At 46.2% G+C, this 14932-nt stretch overlaps 1 protein-coding gene across 2 annotated transcripts in view; it reads left to right on the forward strand.

The window, feature by feature from the left end:
* NEK6 (NIMA related kinase 6) overlaps nt 1-14932 on the forward strand; it is a 42180-nt gene that overhangs the window by 11635 nt on the left and 15613 nt on the right. Inside the window, exons 2-6 of one of the 2 annotated variants that reach the window (XM_063410065.1) lie at nt 3527-3648; nt 8996-9136; nt 10019-10081; nt 10468-10578; nt 13756-13864. In XM_063410065.1, the coding sequence (XP_063266135.1) occupies nt 3556-3648; nt 8996-9136; nt 10019-10081; nt 10468-10578; nt 13756-13864 (517 nt within the window). In that variant the 5' untranslated portion in view covers nt 3527-3555. Of the gene's footprint in view, nt 1-3523; nt 3649-8995; nt 9137-10018; nt 10082-10467; nt 10579-13755; nt 13865-14932 lie in introns of both variants that reach the window. The other variant, XM_063410066.1, reaches the window with a different exon arrangement.

A 14932-nucleotide genomic window follows, 5' to 3' on the forward strand; every position in this document is an offset into this window, starting at 1 on the left:
CTCTGACTGCAGCGTTCTCTCCTCAAGCATTTCAGTGCCGTTCCTCGTGTTGTTTCCTTTAACATTCATATTCATATTTTTTTCAGTGTTGGCAGGTGTGTATTTCACATTAACATGAGGGGGTTTTTGGATGTTAGACTGCTATTTGCTTATGGTAATTTCCAGTCATCATAAGGTGACTGTTGAGAGAGATGAGCAGAGAGGAAAAAAATTGTCAGGCATTTACAGTAAATACTCTCTGCTTTTGGAAACGCTGTCAGAAGTTTAATTGTTAGGTTCAAGTAAGTTTGTCATGTGCCAGACAGAATCAGTCTGCTGTAATGAACGGGTTACGCACTTCACCAGCAAAAAGGGAGAGTGAGAAACCAAGGGATGCTCAGGATTTCCTGTCACCTTGCACTGCAGAAGGAACAGGGTAGGCTTTTTAACCTAGCCTGTAATTAGGTTTTGCATGGAAGCATATATTACTGTGCTCGCTTTGCCAAAGCTCTTCAGTATGATGGATGAGATTTAAAGGTTGATCTGACTAAATTGCAATGAGAATACTAACGACAAAGATATTTCTGTTGTGAACTATTCCTACCAGACATCATAGCTGTGACAGAAATGGTGTAAAGTAATGGACAATAAAAGTCACTCGAAAATAATACTCTCCTAGGATTGGGCTGCCTTCCCCAGAGCACGTACCCTGAACCACAGCGATAATGTAATCATAAGCCCAGATCATCATTTAAATATATAGGTAATCTCATAGAGTATCCTGGCAGATTTATTTTATGAGCAAGGAAGAGGAAGAATATTATTGGGCAGTGGAGAGGAAGGAAGTGGGGCTGGTGTGGTTGTGTTTATTCTGTAGAACAGTTTGCATTGCTGCAGCCTTGGGGAGGCTGCAGTGAGCAGGGCAGTGCATCCCTGGGCAGTGCATCCCTGCAGGTATTGCAGCTGCCTGGGGCCTGCGGGCTGTGCACTGCTGCATTTCAGTCCCTGAACACTCCTGTGTGTACTAAAAGAAGGACATTTGTGCAGTAGGTTACGTGGTGTACTTGGCTGGTTTTAATCAACTTGTGGATTTCTGGCACCATGTATGACCTGCTGTTTTGTTTTGGTTTGTTTCACACGAGGTACCCAGGCAGAGCTGCTTGGCTCCCCCGCCCAGTCCCTGTGTAGGAGGAGAGGTGTACAGTAACTGAGGGGGAAAGCAGGTTTGTAAATGTCACATATGCGTGCTTTAACACTCAGTTATGTGTGTGTGTGTAAATGTGTGTGTGGTGGGCAGCAGCAGGGCTGAGCGCTGCGCACACGGAGCAGCTGCTGTGTCTTGCAGGAAGGTGAAAAGTGCTGGTACAGAAAACGGTTGTAACACTGAGCACAAGCTGCTGCTTTGCTGCCTGCTCAAGAGGTGCACGGGCCTGTCATGTTGATTATACATCTGGGAGCAAATAATTTGGCCTGCAGTTGAGTTGGAGGCATCCCGAGACACATGGTGATACCCGATCAGACTGGTCACAGCTGCTGCACCGAGCAGCACCCGGGGCACCGGGGCGGCTGGGACTCAATGCCAGGATGCTGATGAGGTTCTGCTCCTTAATGAGTGTCTCTAACTAATGATCCTGGCCTTTGCTACCGAGTGCCCTGGGCTGTTCTGCCTTGAGAATCCCACCTGTCAGGTACCTGCAAGGTATCAGGGGTTTGATGGGATTTGGTTTTGCTCTCTACTGATTAGGTGCAAGACATGAGGTGTAAGGACACTCAGGTACCCAGAGAGGAGTTGCAGCTGGGGATGTGGCACGGGCTGACTGCACAAGAGGGTTTCTGTTTGCCCTGTATTTGGAAAAACTCCAGGTTACCTGTGAGTGCCACTGCATGGAGTAATAACTGTGCAGCTGAAGGGTGACAGTGTGGGAGAAGGAGCTGTTATCCCACATGGGTTGTGGACATTTTCCCCATGATGGTAATGATGGTCCTGTTCTTTTAGTCACTCTCTGGAAAGATATGTGATGTTTCATGCAATTTAAAGATGTTTTGATTTACAGTCATAGTCAAGACTCAGTGTGAAAATGTCTGATACTGCAGAGCTTTGTAGGAAATTTGGAAGCAGGAATAAAAGGAAAAGTGGAGAGCTAAGACAATGTCAAGTAAAAATGAGCCAGTGTTTAGAGTGTACCTTGTACCTTTTCTGATGCAGTGCAGTGCCTGTTGTTTTGGCTGCTATTTGAAGATCCTCTGTGAAGCCCCTTCCTGGGGATTCCCCTTCGCTCTCCCTGTTCCGTGCCAAAGCCCGGAATAGCCGAGCTGGCAGCCTGGGGCAGGCAGCTCTGGGGCAGGACACGCTGTCCCGAGGTGTCAGCGGGCTCGCTGCTGTCATGGGAGCTCTGCTGGCTCCCTTTTCAAAGCTGCTATTTTGTTCTTACTCCTTCCTCTGCTCCCAGCTGTAGCACTTCAAACAAGCAGTGCCTGAGTGCAGATCCTGCTGGTGGCAGGGGGGCTCTCCAGGGTGTGAAGTGCCTGCCCCTGGTGCTCCTCACAGCCAGAGCCTGGCCCCAGAGCTGGTGTGGAGCAGGGAGTGCTGTGATCCAGTCCTGGTTCCCTGAGCAGCTGCTGGAATGACCAGAGTTTGTCCCCAAGTCAGGCTTGAGCACAGATAGTTCAAGTCTGGGTTTGTTTCCTCGAAGGGCTGGAAAATCGGGGTCTGTTCGGTCTCTTCTTTCTCTGCAGGCAGAGGAGGTGTCCACAGCTGCCCCGTCACTGTTGGCCACGGTGTTCCTGAAATGTGTGCAGCCCTGTGCCAGAGGAGAATTAGTTAATCTGGGATCACAGGGTTGTTCCAGCACTGGAATGTCTCAGCTGCCCATGAGGCAGCTCTTCCCATGTTCTGGTACCATTTTTGAGGAGGAGCAGACTCTCCTTTCTGATTGCTGTGTTGGGCTGGCCTGAAACTGCAGCAAAGGAATCCATTCATGGAATTTTCCCTTGTTTGTCTGTTGTTCCTACAACACTTCAGTCTCATTTAATCCAATATAGTTTCTAGCTCCTGCTTCCTGTGTTTTACCAGTCTGCATAAAAACTTGTAATTTGGGGATGGGGAAGAAAGACTGTGGGTAAATTTTTGATGTCTTTGACCAAAGAAAGTGGCAACAGTCTGGAAGGACTTTCTGTCATTTTTGTTTTACAAATGGGCAGAGCTTTCTGGATGTCCCCAAGTGACTGGGGACCATGAGTCCTTGGGGAAGTGACAGTAGCTACTGTTACAGGTGACAAAAGCAGTGTCTTTAGTAGATCCCAACCCACACACGGAATAAACCCGTGCTGTGCTCTTTTGTTGGTTGTGGAGCAGTACCAGCAGTGTCTGTGATCCGGGTTTTGCTGGGCACTCCTGGAACTGGCCCTGCCCTGCTGCTGGGCCCTGTGGGCAGTGGCTGTGTCCGAGCTGTGGGCTCAGCCTGGGGCAGGGAGGGCACAGCCAGAGCCCCCTGCCCGGCCAGCCGGGCACTGGACACCAACCTCTCCCCTGTGTTTGCCTCAGCAGAACCGAGAGGCAGAGTCTGGTATGATACCATGGAAGGGCAGCACAACCATCCTCATCACCTAGGGGACCAGAACAACCCTCTGTGCAAGCTGCCGGGGCAGGAGTTCCAGCATGATCCTCAGGTGAGTGCAGGTGTCTGATCTGTCTCCCTCTGTCCTTTCTTACCCTCATTCCGTGGAGGTCTCCTGATTTCTTAGCGTTTAACTCCCCTTGCCCCCCTCCTTTTGTTTTTCGTGCAGTTATTGCAGTTTTAGGGGCTATCCAGTTTGGGATTCTGCCAGTCAGCCAGAGTTTCCTGAGCCCACTTTTTGTAATAAAGTTTCACTGTAGCAGCTCCTCTCTCTTCCTGCCCCACTGCAGAAGGGAGCTAAAACCAGGATTAACCCACAGTCTGTGTAATCATGAAACCTGGATTTTGTGAATTCTGGCTGCTTAACTTTTCAGCCTGTTTTCTGTGGATTAGAACAATTCAGTTTAGCCCCTATGTTATTTTCAGGAATAAACCAAAAGCTCCATGGGAAGCTGTCAGAAAGAGGAGAATTGCAGCAGTGGTGTGACCATGGGGTGATCCTTTGCCGTTGTCCCCGTGCAGCCCAGAGGGGATCCAGGGCTGAGGCAGGAGCTGTCCTTGGGAGAGCTCAGGCCCTGCTGAGGGGGAGCTTTCTGCACACAGAGAATGCACTGCTGGGAAAGTACCATGGTGTGGAGCAAAGCCCCCTCTCCTAATGTAGCAATTTGTCATATTAAGTCATTTAATAATAATTGAATCCCCTTGATTAATCTCCTAGAATTAGCCAGTTGCATTTTGAGCAATTAGGGTTAATTACTGCCTCATTTGGCAGGATAGTGCCCCTGTAATTATTTCATGAACAAGATTAGGAAGTGTTCCTGTGCAGCAGATACATTCATGGCATCTTGGAGCACATGTTAGAATTTGTAATGACATAGTTAAGTGTAATTAGTAGCTAATAATCTGTGTTCTGCTGTGATGCTGATGCTGAGTGGGCTCATTTTGCTGTATGGTCATTGTTCAGTGAAACCTCCCCTCAACTCTGCTAATACCCAAGTTCTGTTAATGGAGGGCTCCAGTAAACTGTTCTGAGAATGATCTAATTTGGAATTAAAATTGCAGGAAGACTTCCTTTGGTTTTGCTGTCAAAATAACCTAAAAAGACCTGAATAACAAAAACATACAGTCTACCAAGGAACTGGGAAAAATGCATGTAAAAAAGGCAGTATTTAGAAGCCTTACACTGGTGGCATGATAGGGTTGCTGATGACATATTTCTGTTTCTCCATTTCTCAGGAATATATTTATATATAATTTTCCAAATCTCTGGTTCTTTTTACCTGGAAGAATCTGAAATGACATCCTTTCTTTCTTCTGAAAATCTGAAAAATGCAGACATGCTGTGTAATAGTTTGTGGGAAGGAGGGAGGTTTGGGAAGATAAAATTAACCAAGCTGGTCTTATGAGAAATGTCATTAATGGCAGAGATAAAAGCTTCAGCAGAAAAACCCAGAACATGAGTTCTTGGAGTCTTGGAAGAGGAGGGAGCTTTGCATGCAGTGGCCTTCCCTTCCTGCCAGCCGTTCATGACAAACCCCTGCGCCAGCCCCCAGCAGAGCAGCAACAGCAGCTGCTCCCCCAGAAGCTTCTCCTGCCATTCTGTGCTTCCCAAAGCTGCTTTTTTTGTCAGTGCTGACAGAGGGGTTGTTCCTGCTTTATAACTCATCAGTACAAAATATGAGTAAGCGTGTCAGGCTTTTCTTTCAGTCTTTAACTGCTGTAATTTAATTAATAAGATGAAACCTTTGAGTAATGCTAGATACTTAGGAGTTATCTGGAATACAAAAATTTGAAAGGACCAATAAAATCACATTTTTGGCTCTCATACCTGCCCAGAAATACCCCAAGGAAGTTCATCAGCAAGAGGGATAACATTTTCTAGTAATGTTCCAGAGTGAAGGTGTTAATTATTTAAGTCTCCAGATTACTTAGTGTTTATAGCAGTAAGCAATAAAAAATTATTTAGGAGTAAATCAGTGATATAAAAATACAGAGTTGTAATTTTTCACATAGTTTTCATACTAAATAAACACCGTAACTCACTTTTAAATAACTCTTTTATATACTCGCATCTTAGCAGCAGAGCTGTTAAGAGATTATTTCTGTTCGTTATTTGTGAATGTCACCTTGTCCTGCCATTGCCAAGCTGGTGTTTGTCTCTTCCCTTGTTGTGTTGTAGTACAAATGTCCAGATAGGCACAGAATATCTGGATATCAGGATAGATCCCAGTCATGCTCACAGGGATGCTGAAACTTGGAAACTTCAGCCAAGTTCTTCAGCAAACTTTAAATTCCAGTAACAGGTCAGGTGAAGGATATTTTATGAGTGTGTGGTCTAATTTTGAAGCTCAAATTGAAAAACCTGATGTATTCTTCAATAATTACTTGGCTACCTGTTTGAAGGATAATCCATATTTTAAAAGTTTCCTCATCTCTTGGAAGCTTAGAAGTTCTTTCTTTAATCAATCCGTTCTAATGTGTTCTCATAAATTCACACTGGAATTGCAGCCTCAAAGTATGCAAAATTCTTTTCAGGTAGGCATTATTGAATGGAGGCAGGTGTATAATTTTGGGCATACTGAAAGGGTTTGAAATACTGATGTTGATAGTAAATCATTGCTTCTAATGTGTGCATGTTCTTTGGGAGGGGCTGGAGCTCCCCCAGTGCTACTGCAGATGTCTTTTAAAGGTGAAATTAGTTACAATAAATGTCACTCAGATGAAGTATGCACTTTAGAAGCAAGGAAACCATTCCTTTAAAATTAATGATGCATTGCAAATATCAGAAAAAACCCTTATATCCAGCGTAAAGATAATTAAAATTCAGGTCAGAAGTGTATGACTTAGTCGGGCTAAATTTTTTAATGAGATTTCAGAAAATTAATTGGGCGAGTATGTTTTTACTCTTCTAAAGAATATTTCCTTTCCTGGCTCTACAGGAAAGATGTTTTTGTTGGCATCTGAAGATTGTTCTGTCTGACTTTTTAACTGTTGGTTAACTAATCCTAACAGTTTTTAGGTTGATTACAAATACTCTAAATGCCTGCAGCCCTTTGTTCAGGCTGACTGGTGCCTGTTTTCCACCTGCCAATCAGCAGTAAAACAACTGACTTTATTATTAATTAACGCTAGCACTCTGGGTTTGTGTACTGTGCAATTAGCAGTGAACCCTCCCCTTTCTCAGCCCATTCTCAGCCCGTGCCTCTGGGGGAGCAGGGCCAGGCCTGGCTCTGCAGTGGGGCTGTATTTGTGATATTTCTGTTTTCACTCTCAGGGTGCCCCTGGCCCACAACAAGGCTTGGAGGCTGCTGTGGGAGGTGTGTAAGGCCAGAGCAGAGGGTGTCACTCTGGGAAGGCAGGGATTTCCTGGGGTTTGGTGTCCCTACAATGTACTCGGCAGTTTCCTGCACACTCCGGTGCAGCAGAGCATGAGAGAAGGTGAAGTTTAATCACAGGGAGCTTTCTGGTTTGGTTTGGGCTCACCTGAGGATGGTTCCTGGTTTGTTGGTAGTCAAACATCTCCTGCCCTCTCTGAAAGCGCCGTTACTTTAATTAGGTCTGATAGGTTGTGATAGCCCATGCAAATCTAGGTCATTGCATATGTAAATGTGCAGCTGCATCCTGGCAGTGCCAGAACACATCAGCAGAGGTGTCCAGGCATGGGCAGCATCACCCCCAGCAGGCTCCAGGGCTCTCCATGGCAAAGGGCTGGGGCACATTCCCCTCGCACTTGCCTGACGTTTATTTATGGTTTCAACTTCACAAGTTGGTAGATATTTCTGGGCTCATGCTAGAAATATTAATTTATGTTTAACCCCTCTTGGTATAAACACACACTATCAATTTAGGAAAGGCAAGTGGAAATTGTCCTTGATTTCAGTGTGGATTTCTTTCTGAAAAATAAAGTTTTGTAGTAGTTGCCTCATGGCATGGACATGGTGAAGGAAGTGCTGTGATTCCTTTCTGTTTTTAAATTAGGAAAAAGTGCTTTGTAGGTTTATGTGCTGACACCTTTGTTTTGTCTGGGGAAAGTGATTTGTGTGTACCGGCCAAGGAACTCGTGTGTAAAACAGTTGGGATCAGAGATGTTCAGCAAATGGGACAAAGCCCTGTGCGCAGGCTCTGCTGGCTCTGCCAGGCCGGCGGTGCAGGGGCTGATGTTTGTTACCCTGCCTGCAATGAGAGCTCCCATCCACGGCCACGGGCACTGAGGGGTGGCTCTGTTTGTCACCCCTGCAAAGGGAGGTGGCAGCCAGTTTGAGCTGAGAAGGCTGCCAGGGGCTGGGTAATTGGAATATTTGTCTGCTTTCATCCTGCATTGCCTTACTCTGGTGATAATTTAGTAACTTAGAGGAAATGTGGGTAAACAATAAAGCAAAGCAATTGTAGCCCTCTGCCTTTCTCTGGTACCTGTAGGTACCTGTTCCCTCCTCTCTGAGAGGATGCTCCCGGTTTATTGGATAGTGTGCACTGCCAGACTTGGGGAGATGAATCCTTAGACTTTGATTTTGGTTTGGTTTCTGTTCTCTCTGTCAATGCAGCATAATTCCAAGCACAGCACAAGCACTGAGGGCTGACTCCAGCTTTGATTGCAGTTAATGGCTGGTGACTTGTTCCAGAGTGCAGGAGAGACCGGAGTGTTCCTAAAGGGAGCCATGCCCTGAGCCGCTCGAAGGAAGCGCATGGGGAAATGACCTTCCTCTTTCTGTGGGACTTGCCTTCAGAAATGGCTGCAGGTCCTAACGCTGGGCTGAAAGCTTTCCCTGCATCTCAGATCTCAATTCCAGCCCTCTCCTGCTGCACTGGGAACTGGCAGTGGTAGCAGCAATCATTCCTTAAAACCTGCAGCCCTCCCGGGACACTTGTGTGGGGTGTGGCTGCTTGGGAAGCCCTCCCACCCCCGGCCTGTGCTGGCAGCTCCTGTTTGTGCAGGGTTTGATGCAAACTCTGAAATGGCTCAAGATGCTGAAACTCGAAAATGTTCCACTTGGCACATGTGCTAACTTTGAGTAATTAATTTTCATAATTTCTTTTTTAAACCTTGTTTGGCAGCCGTGCTAATTACAGAGGAGAGCAGCGGGGCTCTGGGGAGCAGCGGCGGCCCGTGGAGCCCGAGCTCCTCGTTAGGCTGCCCGTCCCTGCCTGCCCGGGTGTTTACCTGGGCCTGCCGGGCGGCATCTCCCCGCTGACACAGGCAGGCAGAGCTGACGGGAGCCTGTGGAACCAGGGAGAGCAGTTTGGGATTAATTAGTTACTTACACGGAAGGCAAGACTTCAGTTCCTTTTTTAAAGAGTCGTTTGGCTTGCTGCAGTGTTAGTGCTCCATCTGCGTTTGTGTGGGGCTGTTCCCCCTGGGGAGGGCAGGCTCTGTGTGTCCCTGACTGCCTTTCCCTCGGCAGAGACACTTCACGTCCTACCCCTACCGCTGCACCCTGGCGGATTTCCAGATTGAGAAGAAGATCGGGCGAGGCCAGTTCAGCGAAGTTTACAAAGCCACTTGTCTTCTGGACAGGAAGCCCGTGGCTCTGAAGAAGGTGCAGGTGAGCGCCGCAGCGCGGGCTCTGCGTGGAGCACAGGGTGGGATGTGCAGGGGTGTCCTGGGGCAGGGAGCTCTGCCCCGCAGGGTCTCTGCCCCTCGTCACCCCTCAGGGTGTGTCCAAACCAGCATTACACAGCAGTAGAGCCATTGCACATTTATTTTCAATTTCCCCTTTGGTTTTATGAAAGGGTTCCCAAATTGTTGTTAATTGTGTCAAACAGCAAGGCCTGTGGCTGTGCTGGGGCCATCCCAACACAGCTGAACCACAGGAACACGGAAGGGAAAAAGGCTGGAGCTTGCTGGTGGACTTGGAGAAGAATTAGTGAAAACTGGCGTGTCAAAAGTGTACATTTGTTAAACTTGGTTGAAAGCATTGGGCAGTATTCAGAACAGCATTTTGTTTGAAGAAATCTGCCTTTAATCCTTCAACAGCTCCTCCAAGCTCTCATTTCCAGTGACTTAGTGATCATTGCAGAATGAATATTAATGCTCAAAGTTATTGTTAATTATTGCAGAGAAATCAGTGGAAGCTGTGTCTGTTTAAAAGAGAAAAGTAAACATTTTGTCTTTTATTTACTATATGAAATGAATTATAACTAAACTGATGAAAATCACAGCAGCAAATTCACAAACTTATATCTTTATTTTTCGTGCTGCTTAGAATATTGCCAATGGGTTCTAAAATTAGTTTTACCCCAGTGTTATCCCTGTGGTGGTTTCAAAATAAAGAAAACATTGATCTTTCTTTGATCTGGGGATTGTGTGAATACTCATTAGAGTAGAGGATGTACAAATTGGGGAAGGAAACACCAACTGCTTGTTAAAGTATAAAGTACTTTTTTTTGTTGTTTCATTTTTATCTTCTATGTTTTTGTGTTTAAAGATTTTTGAAATGATGGATGCCAAGGCAAGGCAAGATTGCATTAAAGAAATTGACCTCTTGAAGGTAAGAATTTTTATAATAACTTTTTTCTCTTTTTTTCCCTCTTTTTGGGTTTTGGTTTTTGTTTGGTTTGTTTTGTGAAAAAAAGTTGTTTTCAGGTTGGCAAATAAAGCTTACACAGTAAAGGAAAAAGCAATTTTGCCTGTATATTTCATGAATGTATGTCCATAAATATCACATATGAAAAATGATAATTCAGATAAAGGCTCTGAAACCAGAGAGTTTAAGTGATTAAAACAAGTAGTGATTTTAATGCCTTAGTAGGTTATTTTAAATTGTTGATTAGAAACATGGATTTGTTGCACGGGTGTCACGGGAGGTGCAGGAGCTGTGCCTGGGATTGTGTGGCCACCGTGTGACTGTTCCTCTTGCATTGCCTCCCTCTGCAGCAACTGAACCACCCCAACATCATCAAGTACTTGGATTCCTTCATCGAGGACAACGAGCTCAACATTGTCCTGGAGCTGGCCGACGCTGGGGATCTCTCTCAGATGATCAAGGTGAGGATGAGTCCGTCCTTGCACACCTCCAGGGTCAGGCAGACCTGGGGCAGCGGGGTGAGCACAGCTGGGTTAGAGGCACTTTTGTCCCCCTCTTGCAGCTTTGCACACCCATGGGTTGCTTGCAGACCGGAGCCAAAGTGTCTGGTGGCATTTTAAACAGCCCAGGCCTGTCCCTGAGTGTGTGGGCACCGCTGCAGAGGGAAGGGTCTGTGATCTGGTGGGACACGGGTGTTATTGGCGAGGTTGATTTACTCAGCCCGTGATTGATGGGGACATTTAATTACTGTTGGGTTCACTATTCACATCGCCTGTCTGCCACTCCGAAGACATTCAAGGAAGTCTATTGACTTTCTTTGCAATGGGGATTTGGGTTTGAGAAAATGTTTCAAGTACTTGTTCTTCTTTTATGTTGCTCTTAGGAATACTTGTATTGCTGCAAACCAGCTTTAGTTAAGCTGTTACCACCTGCTTTTATATTTTCTTTGACATGTTAATCTTTAGACATACATCCCTTGTGAGAACAGATGTGTTATATCATGTTTGTTAGCACTCTCAACCTTCTCTCCATGTTTTACCTGGTTTTTGCCATCATTATTCTGTAATTATCATAAATGAATGTTTGGGAAGTTCTCCTCCTCCTTGTTGTCACAGTTAAAATATCTTATTAACAGATTTGTTTTCTTTGCCAGCAGAGCAATGAGGCACTAGGCCAAAGGCTGTCAAACTAGTTACCATTCAGTCCATAGTCAATGGCTAAATTTACAGGATCCAGGAAAATCTGCTTGGTCTCACAGGAGCGCCGTGGCAGAGTCCCCTGGGGAGCGCCCGGCCCTCCAGCCCAGCCTGGCTCCAGGGGGGCACCGCTGCCCCTCCTGCCCCCGAGCAGCTCTGCCCTGTCCTCCCTGGGGCTTCTCGTGGGGCTTCTCGTGGGGCTTCTCGTGGGGCTTCTCGTGGGGCTTCTCGTGGGGCTTCTCGTGGGGCTTCTCGTGGGGCTTCTCCTGGGGCTTCTCCTGGGGCTTCTCCTGGGGCTTCTCCTGGGGCTTCTCCTGGGGCTTGCCCTTCTCCCACCATTTCCTGGCAAACTCACAGCTCTTCTTGGCCTTGTTGTGTTGGGGATGGAGAAAACCCAGGGACTGCCAGAGCAGCAGCTGGGGCTGTGTGAGACCTTCCTGGGCTCTGCAAGGGTTCTGCTTGAGTCTGCAGTCTTGGCTTACCAAAGGTTTACCTACACAATTGTAAGATTTCGTGATATGAAATATTCATATATTTTAGTCATCTGTAGTTTTTAGTTTAAAAGTACTGACAAATATGTTCATTTGCTTATCATGGTTGGCTATTTAATTTTTTAAAACAACTTTCTGTGTCATTGTAATAAGAGTTACAATTTCCAAAACATAACTAGTAGTGTCTTGGATTGGAGCCTTGCCCAGTGCTGAACTGTGCTGGCTTCCATTGTCCACAGCTCTGTGTTCCTCTGTATTTCAGGCATGAAAAAGATGCATTTGTTTTTTTCAAGGTCACATAAATGAAGATTTTCATCTCATGCAAATCTAGGAATTCAATTTTTTTTTATTCCCCACAAAGGTAAAAAAAAAAAAACCCACCATGCCCTAAACCCAAGAGGGAACAAAAGATCCTCCTAAGCACAGCTCCAGTGCAGCAGGGGAGTTTCCCCTCCCGTGTGGGTTTGGGTGGAACAGCAGTGGCAGCCCTGGGAAGGTGTGAGGGTGATAACCCAGGGCCTGTCTCTGTCACGCCCCGGTGCCTGCATTATTTATGAGGGATGTAGAGCTGCAGGAAAACCCACCGGAGAGTTGGGACTTGCTTGTAAATGTCAGGCAAACCTTATTGGACATGACATTTAGAAAATTATCACTTGTGGTCTTGCATATCCACTCTTAAATATTTTAATGAGAATTAAATAATTTTATTGTGTATATAACACTTTCTCCCTCACCCTCTGTAATTCTTCTGTGCTCTCTCTCGAGTTTTGGGTTGAGACTGTTGCAATCTGTCAGATTTGCTGCCTGGGGAATTGCACAGTCGTGCCCCTTCACAGCTGATCTGCAAAAGAAAATTTGCCATTACTTGAGTCAAACACGAACTGGTAACAGCATTTCACATGAAATAGAGAATGTGACAACGGACATCAGATGTCAGTGCTGGGAGGGGAAAGCACGAGCTGCAGAAAGGGGCAGCAGCCTTTCCCTTCCTTTATTCCTGCTGCAGACGGGAATTCTCTCGGGTGCCGTGCAGAGGAGGTGCTTGGCAGGGCTGTGCGTGCTCCCAGTGCCACCCCGTGTGCCAGGGCGTGAGGAGCAGTGCACACCTCTGCAGGTGTTGCAGTGCATTTGTTCCTGCCCTGGCTGCAGGGCTGGCTCAGTGGGGAGCCAGGCCCGGCGCTCCAACCCCTGCAGGTCTGGGATGCCCGGGTGCGGTGCCAGGCACGGCTGGCGTGGCCCTGCATGGAGGGAGAGCAGCTGAGGGGCTCTGACTGGGGCCTGCACTGCAGTGACTGCAGTGTGCAGCTGGCTCTTTATGCCTGCAGTGGGTTGAGGAGGGCCTCAGCGTGGCAGGGAGCCCACGCTGCCCTCCGTGGTGCTGCTGTGGGAGCTCGGGGGCACCCGAGGCCCTGGCACGGGCACAGGATCAGGAGAGTCTGTCTCACCACAGTGCACCATTCCTATTGTGTATAAATAGAATACATCATTCTACCCCATCACAGAGGAAACATGGATGCTGTATTGATGCTCTGCCCATCTTTTAAAGCAGGGAAGCAGATTTCCTTATCCTTGTTGGTAGACAATGCAATAATGAATGTTTACAAGGAGGGTTTTAATGGCCTTTTGTTTCTTAAGGCAAAATATTTGAGACATTTGTTGTTTTGAGGCATTAAATATGTTTTGCAAGGTAATTAAGGAGATTAATGCTAATCATAATTGTGTCCATTCAAAAATGTCAAACCTATTTAAGCATATTTTTCGTAATAGTTGTTAATTAGTGAACTGCATCGAAGTTTCCACACAGAGAGGAGGAGTTAAAAGCTAATCAGAAGAAAAGTCATGCAGCTGCAGATTTGGAAGACTTGAGCAACCTGCAGCTGACTAACACAATTCCAGGAACGAGTCAAATACGTTGTTTTTTGACTGATCTTTTATTTATTTCCTCCCACAGTATTTTAAAAAGCAGAAACGGTTAATCCCGGAAAGGACGGTGTGGAAATATTTTGTGCAGTTATGCAGTGCAGTGGAACACATGCACTCCCGCAGGGTGATGCACAGAGGTAACATTAATTCAGTCTCTTTTCACTGAATAATAATATAATGTTCCAATTAGTAAGCGCCTACATTCAAAAACAATTATGCTGATGTTCAGCCAATGCATGTTTAGAGAGGCTGGAGCCTGCGAGATGGATTTCTCCTTCTGTCTCTGCCTCATTGTTAAAGCATTCAGGCCGGAGTGAGGGTGGTATTAGGAAGATGAGCTGCTTTGTATTCCAGACACTGATATTAAGTAGAAGTGTCAAACTTGCCATTAGAAAAGTGTCAGAAATAAAATGCTGAGACTCCTGGATACGGTGAACTCTAAGAAATAGTCTTCATTATATTAGCTGTGACCTTAGAGAGTTGAGGAGAGTTTTCTTGTCTTGCAGGCTTTTCTGAAATATTAATACAAATATGTCCCACACTCTCATAACCTGTTCTCTATTTTCATTAATTATTTTTAAGTCTCTTGTCTCGGAACACCTTATAACTTTGAGCTCTATCCAAAAAATTACACTATTGCATTCAGTGTCAGTGAAGTGCTTTGGGAAGGACTGGACCCAGGAAATGCAAATCTCCCCAAAGGCCCCAGCACCCATCTCAGCTGCTTGTTATTTCCTTGCTCCTTTGAAGGAGGGAACTCTTCACTGCATTTTTCAGCCATGTGATATCATTTTTGCTCCGTTACACATCCCCTGATGCAGTGAATCGATTGTACCTGAATTAGGTCTGTATTTGGTGCTGAAACGGGGAGCCTCTCATGTGGAGACTGCTCTAACATGAGCACAGATCTCTAACTCAGTTCTGACATGACTGCTGGGCAAGCTGGGGCAGTGGTGATTTCCACCCTCCATGAAGCAGCTGGGCTGTAGAGCCCAGAATTTATGTATGTGTGAGCAGTAATTACCCTTTGCATGAGGGGATGGTGGTGGGCAGTGCAGTTTGCTGTGGCAGTGATCATTCCCAAAGAGAATGGGCTCGTTTCTTTGATTTCCAGCAGTTAAAGAGGTTGCCTCTGTTCTGTTGAGCTGTTCCCTACATTTTCCCTCGTTGGTATTTCTTGTGTGCTGGGAAGTACACTCTGATTT

Source organism: Prinia subflava, chromosome 12 (assembly GCF_021018805.1).
Source record: "Prinia subflava isolate CZ2003 ecotype Zambia chromosome 12, Cam_Psub_1.2, whole genome shotgun sequence".
Classification (NCBI taxonomy): domain Eukaryota; kingdom Metazoa; phylum Chordata; class Aves; order Passeriformes; family Cisticolidae; genus Prinia; species Prinia subflava.